General features: G+C 40.8%; 1 protein-coding gene across 3 annotated transcripts in view; it reads right to left on the bottom strand.

Annotated features, from left to right (window-relative positions):
- LOC106567377 (forkhead box protein J3) overlaps nt 1-18,532 on the bottom strand; it is a 120,651-nt gene that overhangs the window by 9,001 nt on the left and 93,118 nt on the right. For all 3 annotated transcript variants that reach the window (XM_014136545.3, XM_014136544.3, XM_014136547.3), the window contains 4 exons: nt 18,221-18,313; nt 17,988-18,107; nt 6,687-6,879; nt 3,079-3,387 (listed from right to left, as the gene is read on the bottom strand). In XM_014136545.3, coding sequence (XP_013992020.1) covers nt 3,079-3,387; nt 6,687-6,879; nt 17,988-18,107; nt 18,221-18,313 — 715 coding nt within the window. The remainder of the gene's footprint in view (nt 1-3,078; nt 3,388-6,686; nt 6,880-17,987; nt 18,108-18,220; nt 18,314-18,532) is intronic.

Raw genomic sequence — 18,532 nt, 5'->3', positions numbered from 1 at the left:
CCTGTAATTTAAATAGATTTTTATTTGAATTTCATGTAATGGACATACACAAAATAGTCAAAATTGGTGAAGTGAAATGGAAAAAATTACTTGTTTCATAAAATGTAAACTGCAAAAGTCGGTGGGCATGCATATGTATTCACCCCCTTTGCTATAAAGCACCTAAATAAGATCTGGTGCAACCAATTACCTTCAGAAGTCACAATTAGTTAAATAAAGTCCACCTGTGTGCAATCTAAGTGTCACATGATCTGTCACGTGGTCTCAGTATACGCATGTACGCGCACACACACCTGTTCTGAAAGGCCCCAGAGTCTGCAACACCACTACGCAAGGGGCACCACCATGAAGACCAAGGAGCTCTCTAAACAGGTATGGGACAAAGTTGTGGAGAAGTACAGATCAGGGTTGGGTTATAAAAAAATATCAGAAACTTTGAACATCCCACGGAGCACCATTAAACACATTATTAAAAAAAAAATGGAAAGAATATGGCACTACAACAAACCTGCCAAGAGAGGGTCGCCCACAAACTCATGGACCAGGCAAGGAGGGTATTAATCAGCGGCGCAACAAAGAGACCAAAGATAACCCTGAAGGAGCTGCAAAGCTTCACAGCGGGGATTGGAGTATCTGTCCATAGGACCACTTTAAGCCGTACACTCCACAGAGCTGGGCTTTATGGAAGAGTGGCCAGAAAAAAGCCATTGCTTAAAGAAAAAAATAAGCAAACACGTTTGGTGTTCGCCAAAAGGCATGTGGGAGACACCCCAAACATATGGAAGAAGGTACTCTGGTCAGATGAGACTAAAATTGAGCTTTTTGACCATCAAGGAAAACACTATGTCTGGCGCAAACCCAACACCTCTCATCACCCGAGAACACCATCCCCACAGTGAAGCATGGTGGTGACAGCATCATGCTGTGGGGATGTTTTTCCATTGGCAGGGACTGGGAAACTGGTCAGAATTGAAGCAATGATGGATGGCGCTAAATACAGGGAAATTCTTGAGGGAAACCTGTTTCAGTCTTCCAGAGATTTGAGACTAGGATGGAGGTTCACCTTCGAGCAGGACAATGGCCCTAGGCTTTCTGCTAAAGCAACACTCAAGCGGTTTAAGGGGAAACATTTAAATGTCTTGGAAAGGCATAGTCAAAGACCTCAATCCAATTGAGAATCTGTGGTATGACTTAAAATTGCTGTACACCAGCAGAACCCATCCAACGTGAAGGAGCTGGAGCAGATTTTCCTTGAAGAATGGGCAAAAATCCCAGTGGCTAGTTGTGCCAAGCTTATAGAGACATACCCCAAGAGACTTGCAGCTGTAATTGCTGCGAAAGGTGGCTCTACAAAGTATTGACTTTGAGGGGGGGGGGGGGGGGTTAATAGTTATGCACGCTCAAGTTTCCTGTTTTGTCTTATTTCTTGTCTGTTTCACAATAAAAAGGCATGTTGTGTAAATCAAATGATACAAACCCCTCCCCAAAAGCAATTTTCATTCTAGGTTGTAAGGCAACAGAATAGGAAAAATGCCAAGGGGGGTGAATACTTTCACAAGCTACTGTAATATAATCAGTGTTGGATAGTATGGAACTACATTTCGTTCAACTTATAATTAAACTACATTGTGCAGTAGCTTGATGGTAGTTCAACTAAATTCAAATCTAGGTCCTGTTTTGAGTAGTTAATTACTTTTTTTTTGACCATGTAGCGGTGTAGCTAACTACTGGAACTACACACTGCTGTTTTACCATGTAGCAGTGTAGATAACTACTAGAGCTACACTACTGTTTTTGCACAAAAAAAATGAAAATTTGGGCAATGTAGAATTTCCTTTTTCTGTATCAGACCTGCTTAATTCTCACTTTAAACAGTTTTTGTGTTTAATAGGCTAAATTACACATTCTGTTAACATATGATCCCAAAGTGATCTGTTCTTGCAATTTATAGTCTGACATTTCAGATTTTGATATGACCATTTTTCACAAAGTAGTTTGGATTTAAGTATGCTCTCTCTAATTCTCTTTCTCTCTCTGAGGACCTGAGCCCTAGGACCATGCCTCAGGACTACCTGGCATGACGACTCCTTGCTGTGCTGCTGCTCCAGTTTCAACTGTTCTGCCTGCGGCTATGGAACCCTGACCTGTTCACCGGAAGTGCTACCTGTCCCAGACCTACCGTTTTCAACTCTCTAGAGACAGCAGGAGCGGTAGAGATACTCTCCATGATCGGCTATGAAAAGCCAACTGACATTTACTCTTGAGGTGCTGACTTGTTGCACCCTCGACAACTACTGTGATTATTATTATTTGACCATGCTGGTCATTAATGAACATTTGAACATCTTGGCAATGTTCTGTTATAATCTCCACCCGGCACAGCCAGAAGAGGACTGGCCACCCCTCATAGCCTGGTTCCTCTCTAGGTTTCTTCCTAGGTTCTGGCCTTTCTAGTGAGTTTTTCCTAGCCACCGTGCTTCTACACCTGCATTGCTTGCTGTTTGGGGTTTTAGGCTGGGTTTCTGCACAGCACTGAGATATCAGCTGATGTAAGAAGGGCTATATAAATACATTTGATGTAGTGAACTACTTTTTAAAAGTAAACAATATTTTTCTTATGGGTAGCTTCAGTGTAGTTTAACTTTTTCCAGTGTGAAGTAATTGGTAGCTTGATAAACTATATTTTCAGAGTAGCTTCCCCAACACTGAATATAATGGAATCCATGCAGAGCATGTAGATATCAATGCTATATATAGTTAGGGACTATCATTTAAGGATAGTCACTGTTCCTGAGCCCTGCCTGTAACTCCAGACACACAGCAACGATGAACAGCTAAAAGTAGAGCGTGAGCGTACTATCGCTTGCTGTCGCTACGGTATGTTATAGCGACCACCTGCTGGGTGACGACAAGTGGTGGTTGTTTGTGCTGATGATTCAACATATAGAATAGGCTGGAAATTAACGGAAAACTATGGCCAATAGTCTAGTCAGAGGCACTCTGCTGTCCATCGTTTGGGCTTGTTTGCTCTCTGACAGTACAGTAGTGTGTAGTGTGCACTGTACTGTCGTGTCTTACAAGTGTTAGTGCAGGTCATCTCTGATCGCTGGCCAGTATGGTGCTGGGACTGCTGCCCACTGTTGGGGTGCTGGCTGTGTTGAGGGTGCTGCCCATGTTGAGTGTTCGGATGAGGTTGATGTTGGTCGTGCGTCACGTGGGGAGAGAGGTGCTGCGAGAGAGGCGGGTGGTGGTGGGGGTGGTTATGAACGTGACCATGGTTGTGTTGGTGGCTGTGGGCACTGCCACTGCTGCCCACACAGGGGGAGTGCTGATAGGAGCACGATGTCCGTGGCTGCTGGCTCAATTCACTGGGCATACCCGTGATACCTGCAGGGCCAACCACACACACACAGACAATTAACTAACCATTCTGCCTACCTGTAAATCATTTTGCTTATGCATTTTCCTTGACTCTCCTTTTTTTTCTTCAGTGTTTGTTGTTTGCAGTAACGTCTTTGTTGTAAAATCGCAAACAGACATGGCAGTTTCACCATTAAGGATTCCAGCTTTAAAACTATGTTCATATTTATATATATATTTTCTTGTTTGCCACAACAAAATAAATGCTACTATGCTACTACAGTGCAGCATGTGACTGACAGCTGCAGAGATGTTGTCTCTAATAAATAATACTGAAGCAAACCAGAGGGATTTCATTCGGATGGTTTAATGGAATTTAATCTTATAATAGAATGGAACACAGAGAGACATTTTCTTCACACAAAAGTGCACAGATCGGTGCAAAAAATACCATAAACCAAATTTTAATCTGGCAGCGTGATTTAATTTGTAACATTTAAATGTATATAACATTAAGGAGGCGATTTATTTAACTCGACTAAATTTCACCAAACCGAGCAATGCATAAATAGTTGTCTCCTTAAATGAATACACATTAACGCTAGGGGTGTAACGGTACACGTATTTGTACCGTACCGGGGACCTCGGTTTGGTCAGCACTGTGAAACCCAATAAGCACATAAAAAATATATTAACAAAATTAAAACACTAGGCCTATAGGCTATGCTTACGCTGTGTTGTAGACCTATGCCGCTGGAGTAAATCTAAGCTGAAAAAAACAAACATTTCAGGTGCACTTCAAACTGCCCTTTGAGGCGCAGCCGGGAACTAGTTCTGTGCGATGGCGAGTGGTGGGGTCAATAAACCAGAATTGGAGGATCCTCCATCATTCAGATTACAACGCTGGTGGACAGAGAGTTGTGGATAAAACTTTAACAGTATGTCGCCACGCTCAATGAGAAATAGCCAATGCAGCTGTTAACACATTTACGCCGGAGCAAGACAAACGTAAAGCAACACAGCATCGTCTCCCATCTTCATTCAAGCAGCCCTTGGCAGCTGATTCTGACCGAGCCAAATAAATCACAAGAGCGATAGGTAGGCTATGTTTATATCTTTTACAGTCTTTGGTTTATAGCCACGGATATGCGCCCATTCTCGGTGGTTGAGAATAGGGTATTTCAGCATCTCGTGAAAGTGCTCAAGCCACGTTACGAACTTCCCTCGTGCACTCACTTCAGAAAACAGGTAGTATCGCTCTATATAAGCAAGCCAAAGCTGAAGTTTTCAATGAATTGACCAATGCACCCTGTGAAACACAACCAAAACAAACTGCAAATGCATCCAACAAGTGTGTAGTCACCAGCTTGATGTATAGTCATTGCGTGCTAGGAATATTGGACCAAATACTAAAAACGTTGACTACTTTAATACACATACGTGGATTTGTCCAAATACTTTGTTCCCTAAAATGGGGGGGGACTATGTACAAAAAAAGTGCTGTAATTTATAAACGAGTCACCTGATATGGATAAATATACCCTCAAATTAAGGCTGAAAGTCTGCACTTTAAAAGGTCCAATGCAGATGTTTCTATCTCAATATCAAATAATTTCTGGGTAACTATTAAGTACCTTACTGTGATTTGTTTCAAATTAAAAATGGTCAAAAAACTAAAATAGCTTCTTAGCGAAGATAAATTTCTCAAGCAAAGTTATTGCTAGTACTCTCTGGGAGTGGGTTTGAGTGGGGATGGAAAACTAGCTGTCATTGGCAGAGAGGTTTGAAACTCTCTTATTGGTCTTTTAACTAATTTAACACCAGGTGATGTCACCAGGCAGGCCAAAACTCCATCCCACCACAACAGGCTGAAATTGCAGGTGGTCTTTTCAAACAGCTCTTAGACTAAAAAAGGGCATTTTCAAAATTTCACAGTATTATTCCAACCTCAGTGTGGAAGTATATAAGACATTTTTTGACTGCACTGGGCTTTTAACCTCAGTCATTGTATCATCTAAAATCCAAAGTGCTGGAGTACTTACCTGACAACTCAAACTGAATTTATCCTCTGCTCTATCATTCGCTACATACTTCAGTCTGAGACTGCCATAATTTAAGTTATTTGTGGTTGCGTCAAAATAAGGGGTGTTGTACAAAAAAAAAGTAATCAGCGATTGGATGATCTCTAACCAATCAGAGTATCAAAGCCAATGATAAACATTCAAAATGCTGCTTTAGCCACGTGTGTTATGGCTCTGGCCCAACCCATCAGTTTCTGGGACCAATCAGATCTCGAAAGGATTTCCATTCTAGAAATCCCCTGGGAGGCATACTCATTGCGGAGAAGAAACTTATGTCCGTGTAGCGTTTGGCCCGGGCAAGGAGTTTGGGTAGCCAAGCAACTGGAGTACAGAGCCAAAACAACCTCAAAATGTGTCAACTACTTTCGGACCCCACTGTGTGTTCTTTGCATGATAAATTTGCCCATATTGTATGGTGGGATTACAGCAAACTGCCAATTCATAAAAAAAGGGGCTTGGACCTTATACACTGCAGGATGGAGCGCTATCGTTGCAGTGCCATTCCAGCCATTGGGTTTCAATGCTCCCCAGAATGTGTCAGTGTTATATATTCTCGGAGTGATGTATATTTGTTAAGTTTTGATATTTCATAATTGTATAGCTGTACACAATTCAGCTCGTTCCTGCGACTTGTACAAAACATTATTTTCAAAGGTTGATTTCAGGCAACAGTGAGAGGATCGACAGCGTGTCCATGTCTGGGGTTAAAAAGGTGGATCGTAATACAAGCAGGAGGAAGGCTGTTGACCCAATAGGAAGCAATTACAGAGAAGCTTCACAATCTAATTAGCAAGTTTCAAAGCTACTCCCACAGCCACTGCACTTCTCCACTCAAGTGTCAATACAATGTTTTGTTTTTCTCCAAATTCGCCTTGCTCGTTTGACCGAGAAACGCAACGATTGTAGCTATGTGGCACAATTTATTATTTGTATATGCAAGTACAAAAGAGGAATACACACAAATGCTTTTATTACTGTTTAACATACGTGTCCAATCTGCGGTGTAGGAGATTATTTTCTAGGTTAGCTAAAAGCACAAGGTAATCATTCCCACTAGTGTTTGCCATACTGTTTTCTCATCAACCGGGTATGACGTTAGCTGTGCACGTGCTTGTTTTCTTTCAAATGCTTTGAAGACGTTTTGATAGAGCTTGCCTTGTTGCAAAATGCACCCATCTGTCACACCAAGCAGGCTCATCTAAAACACTATTTCAACCCCTGGTCTGCTTCAGAGTACTGACCCACCTTGCTGGTTGAAGGACTGCTGAAAGACAGACTTATAGAGGTTTTGGAACGAGACACTGAGGTCCTCGAAATCAGAGAAGAGGAGCTGCTTGTCTTGCTCGGCCACACTGTACTGGGGTTGGGGAGGAGGAGAGGGAGGGGGAGGAGGCTGCTGTAGACTCAGAGACTGGGAGGGCTCCAAGTGACTACTGACCTACAGAGAGAAAGAGAGAAAGTCACTTATTTTCATTACTATAGGTTCAATCACTAAAAAGGCTGAATTCTAACTTGAGATATTCTAACTTGTCTGTTTTGGGCATGGCAATGGTAAACACGTGTTCAGTATCCCTGTCTCCTGCTGGTCATTCACCCTTCTAACCTGAGGGCCCAGGCCGATTGTACCTACAGTATAGTCATGGGCACCTGACTGTCTTAAAGTGGTGGTACAAATATATATTTTTTATTTTTAGGTTTTGCCACAAATTATATTAAACTCGAGTACCCCAAAAAAATCTAGGCCAGAAAAACAATTGCGCATTTATCTATATGACAACACTGTTGTTATCATAACCATTACAGATAACAAATCCTAATTACCGTAATTTCCGGACTACTAAGTGCACCTGAATATAAGCCGCACCCACTGAATTAAAACAAAATATTATTTTGAACATAAATAAGCCGCACATGTCTATAAGCCGCAGGTGCCTACCGGTACATTGAAACAAATGAACTTTACACAGGCTTTAACGAAAAACGGCTTGTAACAAAAATAAATAGGCTTTAACGAAACACGGCTTGTAACAAAAATAAATAGGCTTTAACGAAACACGGCTTGTAACAAAAAATAAAAAATTTGCAGTAAGCTTTAGTTGTCTTTTTGCACTGAGTCAATTCCTCACGCTGCTGTTTCCAACGTCTTATCATCGACTCATTAAGACCAAGCTCCCGTGCAGCAGCTCCATTTCCTTTTCCAACAGCCAGATCAATCGCCTTCAACTTGAAAGCTGCATCATATGCATTTCTCCGTGTCTTTGCCATGATGAGGGTGACAAAATGACTACCGTAATCAGAATGATGGGAAGTTTGAGAGCGCTCGATTTAATCTAAACAGTAAACAAAAAAAAGTTGTTTGACCTTAACCCGTTCGGCAATTTCATTGGTCTTATGAAAGCTTCATGCCGCCCAAAAACTGAGCATGGCACAGAATGTGTTTTTTTGGGAAAAAAACATTTGAAAGCGTGAAAAATCCATATATTAGCCGCGTCATTGTTTAAGCCACGATGTTCAAAGCGTGGGAAAAAAGTTGCAGCTTATAGTCCGGAATTTACGGTACTAAAATGCCCCATATATAGATATATATAGATATATATATAGATATATATAGATATATATAGACATACATACATACATACATATCTATATATATACACATACGATTGATTTATTGAAACCTTAATATCAATTGGTTATATTATATCGTGAAACACAATATAAAAAAAAGCAGTAACCTCCGCAATGGCGCATGCTTGTAGAAGCCTATGGCCGTGCAATGACATAGCCCTTTTTTGTTCATTTAGCAGACAATCTTATTTCCAGAGCCCTTATCAGTCAAGCCACACCTAATTTATAAAAAACATTATGTAATATAACAGAAAAAAATCAAATAATACTTTTCCAAATGAAAGAGTTATTCTCAAAGTTTGATCATTTGAAACGGTGCTCAATTTTGCGAGTTGAACAAATATATATCTGATTTAAAAACCTAAAATCTGTCTTTTCGATATACAGACCCTCAATTGAGTTTATTCTGCCTGTTTGGAATTTTCTAAAATGGACAATTCCACATTGAACACTGCATGGTGATTAATTACGGCCACAACATCTGTTTGATTAGTAGGCCTAATGATTCTGATGAAAATACGCTCTGTATTTATCAAACAAATGTTTTTTGCATATTTTCAGTGTGGAACCTGTCTATATTTAGGGTGGTTACATTTTACATTTACATTTTAGTCAATTAGCAGACGCTCTTATCCAGAGCGACTTACAGCAGTGAATACATACATTTCATGCATTTTTTTTTTGTACTGGCCCCCCGTGGGAATCGAACCCACAACCCTGGCGTTGCACACACCATGCTCTACCAACTGAGCCACAGGGAAGACGTGGAGACATGGTTATAGCCTATCCCTAGGCTAACCAATTCTAAAATTGCACTAGCAGTTCTCAAAGTAGCCTAAGAGGAAAATAGACGGGACACAATTATTCCAAAACTGCAGCTCGTTGTTGGAACACATATTTCCCTACTTTAATCAACCAGTTAATTTTGAATTTATGATAAAACTGTCATTGGCAAGGAATGTAGCTTGTGTATCCCATCAGAAACGTTTTTATAGGCATGTATTTATGTAGGCCTAATGGGAGCTTGTGTGTGCGCACTCAGGACCCATGTGTAGAGGGAGTGGTCAGAACGCAATTGAGTGAGTGAGATAAAGGGAATTCAGGGAGAACTGCATGTTTATTTTTGTTTTTTCTCCACTTTGGGAGAACAATTATTTCACAGATCATATAATATTAAGCTTAGTGATTATTTTTCACCATCTACTTGCGAGCTACTCATTGACAGCTGTGAGCTAACACAGTTTTCTGCAAAGGTGCAACCTTTTGTAGGCTGATGGAAGGCTACTCAGAGTCAGTGGGAGAATCTGAATTGCATACCACTTGCGTCCCCTCCTTCTCAAAACCCATTGGATGAGAAAGCCAGAGGTCCCTTCCCTCTGACCTTCTCCTCCAATCGGTTTTGAGAAAGAGCTGAGGAGAGAGGAAGCGAGCAATTGAGGTTCTCTCAGAGGCTTCGATACAGCGAAGCCTAATTAGACATGCTCATCATGGTTCTTACAGGCAAAGTGAAATTACAAAATTTCCTCGTGCTGCTCTCAAATGATAGGTAACAACACCCTGAGTGCATCAGGTATGAAACAATGATACAAATGTAACAGCCCAACAAAAACAGATAAAATGATTTATTTTGCAGGTGACTTCATTTTAAAACACAAGTGGTGCAACTAGTGCTTTCTAACTGCCCTGAACCAACACAGTGGAGCAACTAGTGCTTTCTAACTGCCCTGAACCAACACAGTGGAGCAACTAGTGCTTTCTAACTGCCCTGAACCAACACAGTGGAGCAACTAGTGCTTTCTAACTGCCCTGAACCAACACAGTGGAGCAACTAGTGCTTTCTAACTGCCCTGAACCAACACAGTGGAGCAACTAGTGCTTTCTAACTGCCCTGAACCAACACAGTGGAGCAACTAGTGCTTTCTAACTGCCCTGAACCAACACAGTGGAGCAACTAGTGCTTTCTAACTGCACTGAGCCAACACAGTGGAGCAACTAGTGCTTTCTAACTGCACTGAACCAAGACAGTTCCGCGCAAGAGGATAGAAAATAACTTTCCAGTGGGCAAAACCATTCATCTTGAGGCGACAGGTTTGCAAAATGCAATGTGTTAATTATTATTTATACAACGGTGGGTCTAATCCTGAATGCTGATTGGCCTTCCCTGTAGCTCAGTTGGTAGAGCATGGTGTTTGCAACACCAGGGTTGTGGGTTCGATTCCCACGGGGGGCCAGCACAAAAAAAAAAAAAAAAAAAAAAAAACATGTATAAAATGTATGTATTCACTACTGTAAGTCGCTCTGGATAAGAGCGTCTGCTAAATGACTCAAATGTAAATGCAAATGTTAAAACGGCATTCCAGCCAGTGTCTATTCCACAAATTGCCACCAGCTAAATCTATGACGTTAACCTCTATGGGCTAGGTTGACATGCTTCGAAGTACGGTAATGGAATATTTAGAATTTTTTTGTCACGAATTGCGCCATGCTCGTCACCCTTATTTACCCTTTCGGATAGTGTCTTGAACGCACGAACAAAACGCCGCTATTTGGATATAACAATGGATTATTTGGGACCAAACCAACATTTGTTATTGAAGTAGAAGTCCTGGGAGTGCATTCTGACGAAGACAGCAAAGGTAATAACATTTTTCTTATAGTAAATCTGACTTTGGTGAGTGCTAAACTTGCTGGGTGTCTAAATAGCTAGCCCTGTGACGCCGGGCTATCTACTGAGAATATTGCAAAATGTGCTTTCACCGAAAAGCTATTTTAAAATCGGACATATCGAGTGCATAGAGGAGTTCTGTATCTATAATTCTTAAAATAATTGTTATGCTTTTTATGAACGTTTATCGTGAGTAATTTAGTAAATTCACCGGCAGTGTTCGGTGGGAATGCTAGTCACATGCTAATGTAAAAAGCTGTTTTTGATATAAATATGAACTTGATTGAACAAAACATGCATGTATTGTATAACATAATGTCCTTGGGTTGTCATCTGATGAAGATCAAAGGTTAGTGCTGCATTTAGCTGTGGTTTGGGTTTACGTGACATTATATGCTAGCTTGAAAAATGGGTGTCTGATTATTTCTGGCTGGGTACTCTGCTGACATAATCTAATGTTTTGCTTTCGTTGTAAAGCCTTTTTGAAATCGGACAGTGTGGTTAGATTAACGAGAGTCTTGTCTTTAAAATGGTGTAAAATAGTCATATGTTTGAAAAATTGAAGTTTTTGCATTTGAGGTTTTTGAATAACGCGCCACGGGATTACACTGGCTGTTACGTAGGTGGGACGATTTGGTGCCACCTACCCTAGAGAGGTTAACTAGTAGAATCAGACAAGCTAAATTAGGGTTGGACTGAAAACCTACAGGACAGTAGATCTCTCCAGGAAGAGGGTTGGGCAGCCCTGATCTAGATATTCTTACATTTCTTTTAGCCAGAGATTTGTATAAACCTTTGTCTGTCTCTCTAATATTTGCAAGATTGTTTCAATATTCAAATTCGATCTCCAGCTGTCCGATAGTAATGAACATGTCGGGAGTCAGGATGACAGGCAGGCAGCTTTTCTCAGCCCTTCGAAATCATGAATCAGCTGGCTTCATTTTTAATGGGTATACACACAAAAAAATATATATTAAAAAAAGGCAAAACAAAACGCAGCTAATTTGCAGTCTTTCCAGCTTCAGTTTGAAGTTATTATGTTACTGTAGCTGTGTTGTTGGCTAGCTCCTCTAAACAGTGACCTGACAAGCTAGCACATTTTCTATGCCAGGCGAAATCGCGCCTCAATAGCTAGAAAACAGCTTAACTTTTTAGGGTATAGGGGGCAGTATTTTCGATTTCGGATGAAAAGCGTGCCCAGAGTAAACTGCCTAATACTCGGGCCCAGAGTCAAATATTTGCATATTATTAGTAGATTTGGATAGAAAACACTGAAGTTTCTAAAACTGTTTGAATGATGTCTGTGAGTATAACAGAACTCATATGGCAGGCGAAAACCTGAGATAAATCCAACCAGGAATGGTGGAAATAGGGATTCTTTTGAATCCCTATCGAAACTACAGTGTCTGTGGGGTCACGTTGCACTTCCTAAGGCTTCCATTGGCTGTCAACAGCATTCTGACGAAGATCAGCAAAGGTAAGAGAATATTTATAATACTCTAATTCAGAGTTTTGTTGGTGCCAGAACTTGGCGGGTAGCTGTATAGCTTGCTTCGATGGCTGAGCTATGTACTCAGAATATTGAACAATGTGCTTTCTCCGTAAAGTTATTTTGAAATCTGACAAAGCGGTTGCGTCAAGGAGTAGTGTATCTATAATTCTTTCAATAACTGTTGTAAATTTTATCAACGTTTATGATGAGTATTTTTGTAAATTGATGTGCACATTCACTGGACGTTTTGGTGGGAATACATTTTCTCAACATCACGCGCCAATGTAAAATGCTGTTTTGGATATAAATATGAACTTTATCGAACAAAACATACATGTATTGTATAACATGAAGTCCTATGAGTGCCATCTGATGAAGATCAAAGGTTAGTGAATATTTTAGCTGTACTTTTGGTTTTTGTGATGCATGTCCTTGCTTGGAAAATGGCTGTGTGGATTTTCTTGTGAAGTTTATGTCCTAACATAATCTAATTTTATGCTTTCGCCGTAAAGCCTTTTTGAAATCGGACAATGTGGTTAGATTAACGAGAGTCTTATCTTTAAAATAGTGTAAAATAGTTAATTGTTTGAGAAAATGAAATTGAGATTTTTGCTGTTTTGCATTTCGCGCCATGCTATTTCACTGGCTGTTGAATAGTGTGGTACGGTCACGTCCCACCAAGCCCAGACAAGTTAAACAAATGCAAATGCAGCTACTTTGCTGTTATTCTGGCTGCACTTTTTGACTTGACTGTAAGTTAGCCATAGTTGGCTAGCTAGCAAGCAAGTATGGCAATGGAACATTAGAATGAACGACTGGGTCGCGTCCATAGATACAGAACAAAAAGGCTGAATGACTTGGTCGTGTCTCTAGCTGGATACCGCCCAACCGTAGCTGGCAACTCCAATGGCCTCTCTTTTCCATCGTCTCCCTATTCCTCATAACTCTTGAAATCAGTAGCCTAGCACAAAGCACATCCCAGTAGTAGCAATATAGTTTGGCCACTGATTTTGAGCAAATATAAATATATATATAAATATATATATATATATATATATATATATATTATATATAAATATATATTCAAGGAAAGAAACACCTTGCTCTTGCTTGCTGGATATAAAATAGGCTACAGTGTTCACAATGAACTGACAGTGAAGTTTGAATGGCGAGAGCTTCTCTGGTGTGCTGTGATCACATTGCGTTGTCGTAAAAATGCAACAAACAGGAATCCTCTGTTCTCCCCACAACCAGTGTTAAAATGTTTCCAATCAAATGTATGAATTAAGTTAGAACGTATTCTTAGTCTAATTTGCATAAACATTGATTGGATGATGTGAGGGTTATCGAATCAGGATCAAATCCTTTGATCTCCTCGAGCTCATTAATGATAGCATTTTCAGACTAAGATTGCCAAAAGGCCAGTGTCATTGGCAAATGGCAAGACTGGCAAGGAGCGGAATATAATAGCTGAACAGAAAAGGCAACCAGGCTAAGGAGGGTGGGGGGCGCAGTGATTGGTAAACAAAAAAGGTGCACAGCTACCTCGCCCACTCAAAACAGGTCAATTTGAACAGTTTCTTCCAATGATCCTAAGCAAAGAATTCAGTCAGGTCCACATTGTGTACTCAGTCACACAGACCCAATGACCTTTTCTAAAAACAAAAAAACAGATTGGTTTCCACACTGTGGCAAAATTTGTCCCTTATGTTTTAAGTCTTTGGGGTTATTTTCTTTGGCTGACACGACAGGCAACGAGACAGTCACAGTAGACAAACACCACAATGCCACAGGAGTGCCTTAGTATAAATAAACTGCCTGAGGCAATCCTGATGGCACCACAAGAGTAGAGGTGCTGGAAGGTATACATCTGTAGAGTGGGAGGGGAAAGAGGAGACGAGCAACGGCATAAAGTTGTGTCTTAAGAAACACGTTCAAGAACAAAATACTGGGGCAGGTATTAGGGGATGGTTTCCCGGAAACCGGCCTTACTGTAAGTGCTCCGTGCCGGTAAGGCAGAAGAACATTAGGCCTACTGGGGATTCAAGTTTCCACCGGGAACACACCAGGTGCCCGGTGTAGAATAAAACACAGGCTCTCAAGAGCATTTTTTCTGTTTATTTTCTACCCCTTAATTCCCTAAATAAACGGTCTTTGCCTCAGTAGGTATTACCACACGGTGTGTGCGACCTGGAATAGATCAGGGGTTGTGTGTAGTGACTGTGTCACAATGCAGTGGCCTCAGACACAAACAATAACACAGCCTCAGACAAGCAGCATTGCCGCAATTACCACTGAGGTAGTGAGTCAGCAAACACTGATCCAAGACAAAGGTCAAGTACAGCAGTAAAGGTCTACCAATATAGTAGCACATTATGAATCATAATACCGATAAAACCTAGCGTTCAAACAAGGAAAAGGTTCCAATCGTTTTTCCATCATTCATTTTTCCCATAGGGGATTTAAGAAACACTTAAAATAAGAGCTGTGTTTCGTGACGTTTTGATAAGTGTAAATCTATCTAGGACAAGGTGACTTATCAATATATTATCCTGCATTTACCCCCCAAAATGAAATGCTAATTAGCTGCTAATGTGGCATCATAAAGAACTACAAATGCCGATGATCGGACGGTGCCGTCGAGGCGGTAAGAATCTCTGGATTAACTAACTAATATTAGCTACATTTTGTAATTAACCTCTAGGGTAGGGGGAAGTATTTTCACGGCCGGATAAAAAACGTACCCGATTTAAACTGGTTACTACTCTTTTCCAGAAACGAGAATATGCATATAATTGGTAGATTTGGATAGAAAACACTAAAGTTTATAAAACTGTTTGAATGGTGTCTGTGAGTATAACAGAACTCATATGGCAGGCCAAAACCTGAGAAGATTCCATACAGGAAGTGCCCTCTCTGACCATTTCTTGTGCTTCTGTGGCATCTCTGTCGAAAATACAGGATCTCTGCTGTAACGTGACAATTTCTAAGGCTCCCATAGGCTCTCTGAAGGCGCCAGAAAGTGGAATGAGATCTCTGCTGTCTCTGGGATATGTACAGGAGCGCTGTTTGTGAGTGGTCAGGCTGGTGGCTCAGAGACAGGAGATGCGCGGCCCCGAGAAGTGACCATGTTTTTCTTTCAGCCTTTGAACGAAAACAACGTCGCCCGGTTGGAATATTATCGCTATTTTACGAGAAAAGTAGCGATTTTAAACAGCGTTTGACATGCTTCTAAGTACGGTAATGGAATATTTTGATTTTTTTTTTGTCACGACATGCGTCCGCGCATCACCCTTCGGATAGGGACCTGAACGCACAAACAAAACGGAGGATATTTGAACATAACTATGGATTATTTTGAACCAAAACAACATTTGTGGTTGAAGTAGAAGTCCTGGGAGTGCATTCTGACGAAGAACAGCAAAGGTAATCCAATTTTTCTAATAGTAATTCTGAGTTTACTGAGCCTCGATGTTGGCGAGTGTCTGTTTAGCTAGCCTTGATGGCCGTGATCTACTCAGAATATTGCAAAATGTGCTTTTGCCGAAAAGCTATTTTAAAATCTGACACCGCGATTGCATAAAGGAGTTCTGTATTTATAATTCTTTAAATAATTGTTATGTATTTTGTAAACGTTTATCAAGAGTAATTTAGTAAATTCACCGGAAGTTTTCGGTGTGTATGCTAGTTCTGAACGTCACATGCTAATGTAAAAAGATGGTTTTTGATAGAAATATGAACTTGATTGAACAAAACATGCATGTATTGTATAACATAATGTCCTAGGAGTGTCATCTGATGAAGATCAAAGGTTAGTGCTGCATTTAGCTGTGTTTTGGGTATTTGTGATGCATGCTAGTTGCTTGAAAAATGGCTGTGTGATTATTTCTGGCTGGGTACTCTAACATAATCTAATGTTTTGCTTTCGCTGTAAAGCCTTTTTGAAATCGGACAATGTGGTTAGATTAACGAGAGTCTTGTCTTTAAAATGGTGTAAAATAGTCATATGTTTGAGAAATTGAAGTTATAGCATTAAGGTTTTTGTATTTCGCGCCACTTGATTCCACTGGCTGTTGACTAGGTGGGACGATTTCGTCCCACATACCCGAGAGAGGTTAATAAACTGGCAAAATGTATTTAAATTGACAATTCTGTGAACCGTCTTGTGCAAGCTAGAGATGACATGCAGGAGCTTGTAGGGATTTGTAGTCTTGCTTTGATACTAATTAGCATTTTTGAATCAGAGAGTAAATAGAGACGACTATATTGATTAAAGTTTCCTTGTCCGAGAGAGATCTACATGGTTATCAAAACATCATGCCATGGTAAGACTACATGAAACACAGCCCATATTTTTAGTGTTTCTAAAATTCCCTATGGGAAAAATGAATGGTGGAAAAAACGATTGGAAACATTTCCCTGTTTGACCGCTAGATTTTATGGGACACAACTACTGTGGATAAATAATGGATAAATAAAATAAATGAGCAGGGGGCTCTCAAAGATACAATGAACAAAAATATAAACACAACATGTAAAGTGTTGGTCCCATGTTTCATGAGCTGAAATAAAAGATCACAAAAATGTTCCATACGCACAAAAAGCTTAATTTAAAAAAAGTACACAAATTTGTTTACATCCATGCTAGTGAGCATTTCTCCTTGGCCAAGATAACTCTCAGGTGGATGGATTGTGGCATATCAAGATGCTAATCAAACAGCATGATCATTACACAGGTGCACCTTGTGCTGGGGAAAATAAAAGGCCACTCTGAAATGTGCAGTTTTGTCACACAACACCATGCCACATATGTCTCAAGTTTTGAGGGAGCATGCTGACTGCAGGAATGTCCACCAGAGCTGTTTCCAGAGAAATGAATGTTCATTTGGCAGTGCGTCCAACCGGCCTCAACCACAGACCACGTGCATGGCGTAGTGTGGTCGAGCGGTTTGCAGATGTGAACAGAGTGCCCCATGGTGGCGGTGGGATTATGGTATGGGCAGGCATAAACTACAGACAATGAACACAATTGCATTTTATTGATGGCAATTTGAATGCATAGATAGCGTGACGAAATCCTGAGGCCCTTTATCGTACAATTCATCTGCCGCGATCACCTCATTTTTCAGCCCCATGTCGCAAGGACCTTCTACACAATTCCTAGAAGTGGAAAATGTCCCAGTTCTTCCATGGCCTGCACTCACCAGAAGTGTCAACCATTGAGCATGTTTGGGATGCTCTGGACCGACAGAGTGTTCCAGTTCCCGACAATATCCAGCAACTTCCCACAGCCATTGAAGAGTGGGGCAACATTCCATAAGCCACATTCCACAGCCTGATCAACTCTATGCGAAGGATGAGGCAAATGGTGGTCACACCAGATACTGACTGGTTCTCTCATACACACGCCTACTTTTTTTTTTTTTTAAGGTGTCTGTGACCAACAGATGTATATCTGTATTCCCAGTCATGTGATATGAATAGATTAGGGCCTAACGGATTTAATTCAATTGACTGATTTCCTTATATGAACTGTAACTCCTTAAAATCTTTGAAATTGCTGCATTTTGCATTTATACTTTTATTCAGTGTGTATATATAGGCAGTTTGGGTTACATGTTCCCTGCCTCTACAAGTTGACACAACACTTATTTTGTGTCCCAAATGGTACTCTATTCCTTAGATGGGTCCTGGTCAAAAGTAGTGCACTATGAAAGGAAGAGAGTGCCATTTGGGAGTGCCATCTTAGCATATGACGTACCGGTGTGTAGCGGTGCACGCTGTTGAGGTTGACGGAGGCAAGGCTCTGGTTTGAGAGGCTGTTGTTGAGGCTGCTCCGGGGGCTATCGCTGCCCTTATTCTCTGTCTTGTACAACGCTACCTGGAACAAAGATGGTCAACGTTAATATATCACTTGCTGGTACAAAGATGGCCAGCGTTAACATATTGACAAAGAGGGCATAGGGTTTGCATGTCATTATGACAGACAATTACCTTGTTAGTTACTGTGTTGATTGCCAGAGTGGGAGAGGCATCTCCGTACATTATACAGTCCATTCGCAGGGTCTCCGATTCTAGGCTGTACGCCTGGAGAGAAGAGGAGAGAGAGAAATGAGAGCGCGCGAGAGAGAGAGCTCTGCAGAACATTGATGGAATGGGATAGCATCTAATCTGGAGCAGGTACCAACCTCAGAGTCTGAGGCTGTGTTATACAGTAAACCATTACATATTAATATACAGTACATTTAGATACATTTGTGCATAAGGGAAAAAAAATCTGACGGACCGACAGTCAGTTGGTCTCCC

Source organism: Salmo salar, chromosome 13 (assembly GCF_965601325.2).
Source record: "Salmo salar chromosome 13, fSalSal1, whole genome shotgun sequence".
In the NCBI taxonomy this organism is placed as follows: domain Eukaryota; kingdom Metazoa; phylum Chordata; class Actinopteri; order Salmoniformes; family Salmonidae; genus Salmo; species Salmo salar.
Note: the sequence above shows the minus strand (reverse complement) of the source record. Positions and strands in the feature narration are given on the sequence as shown.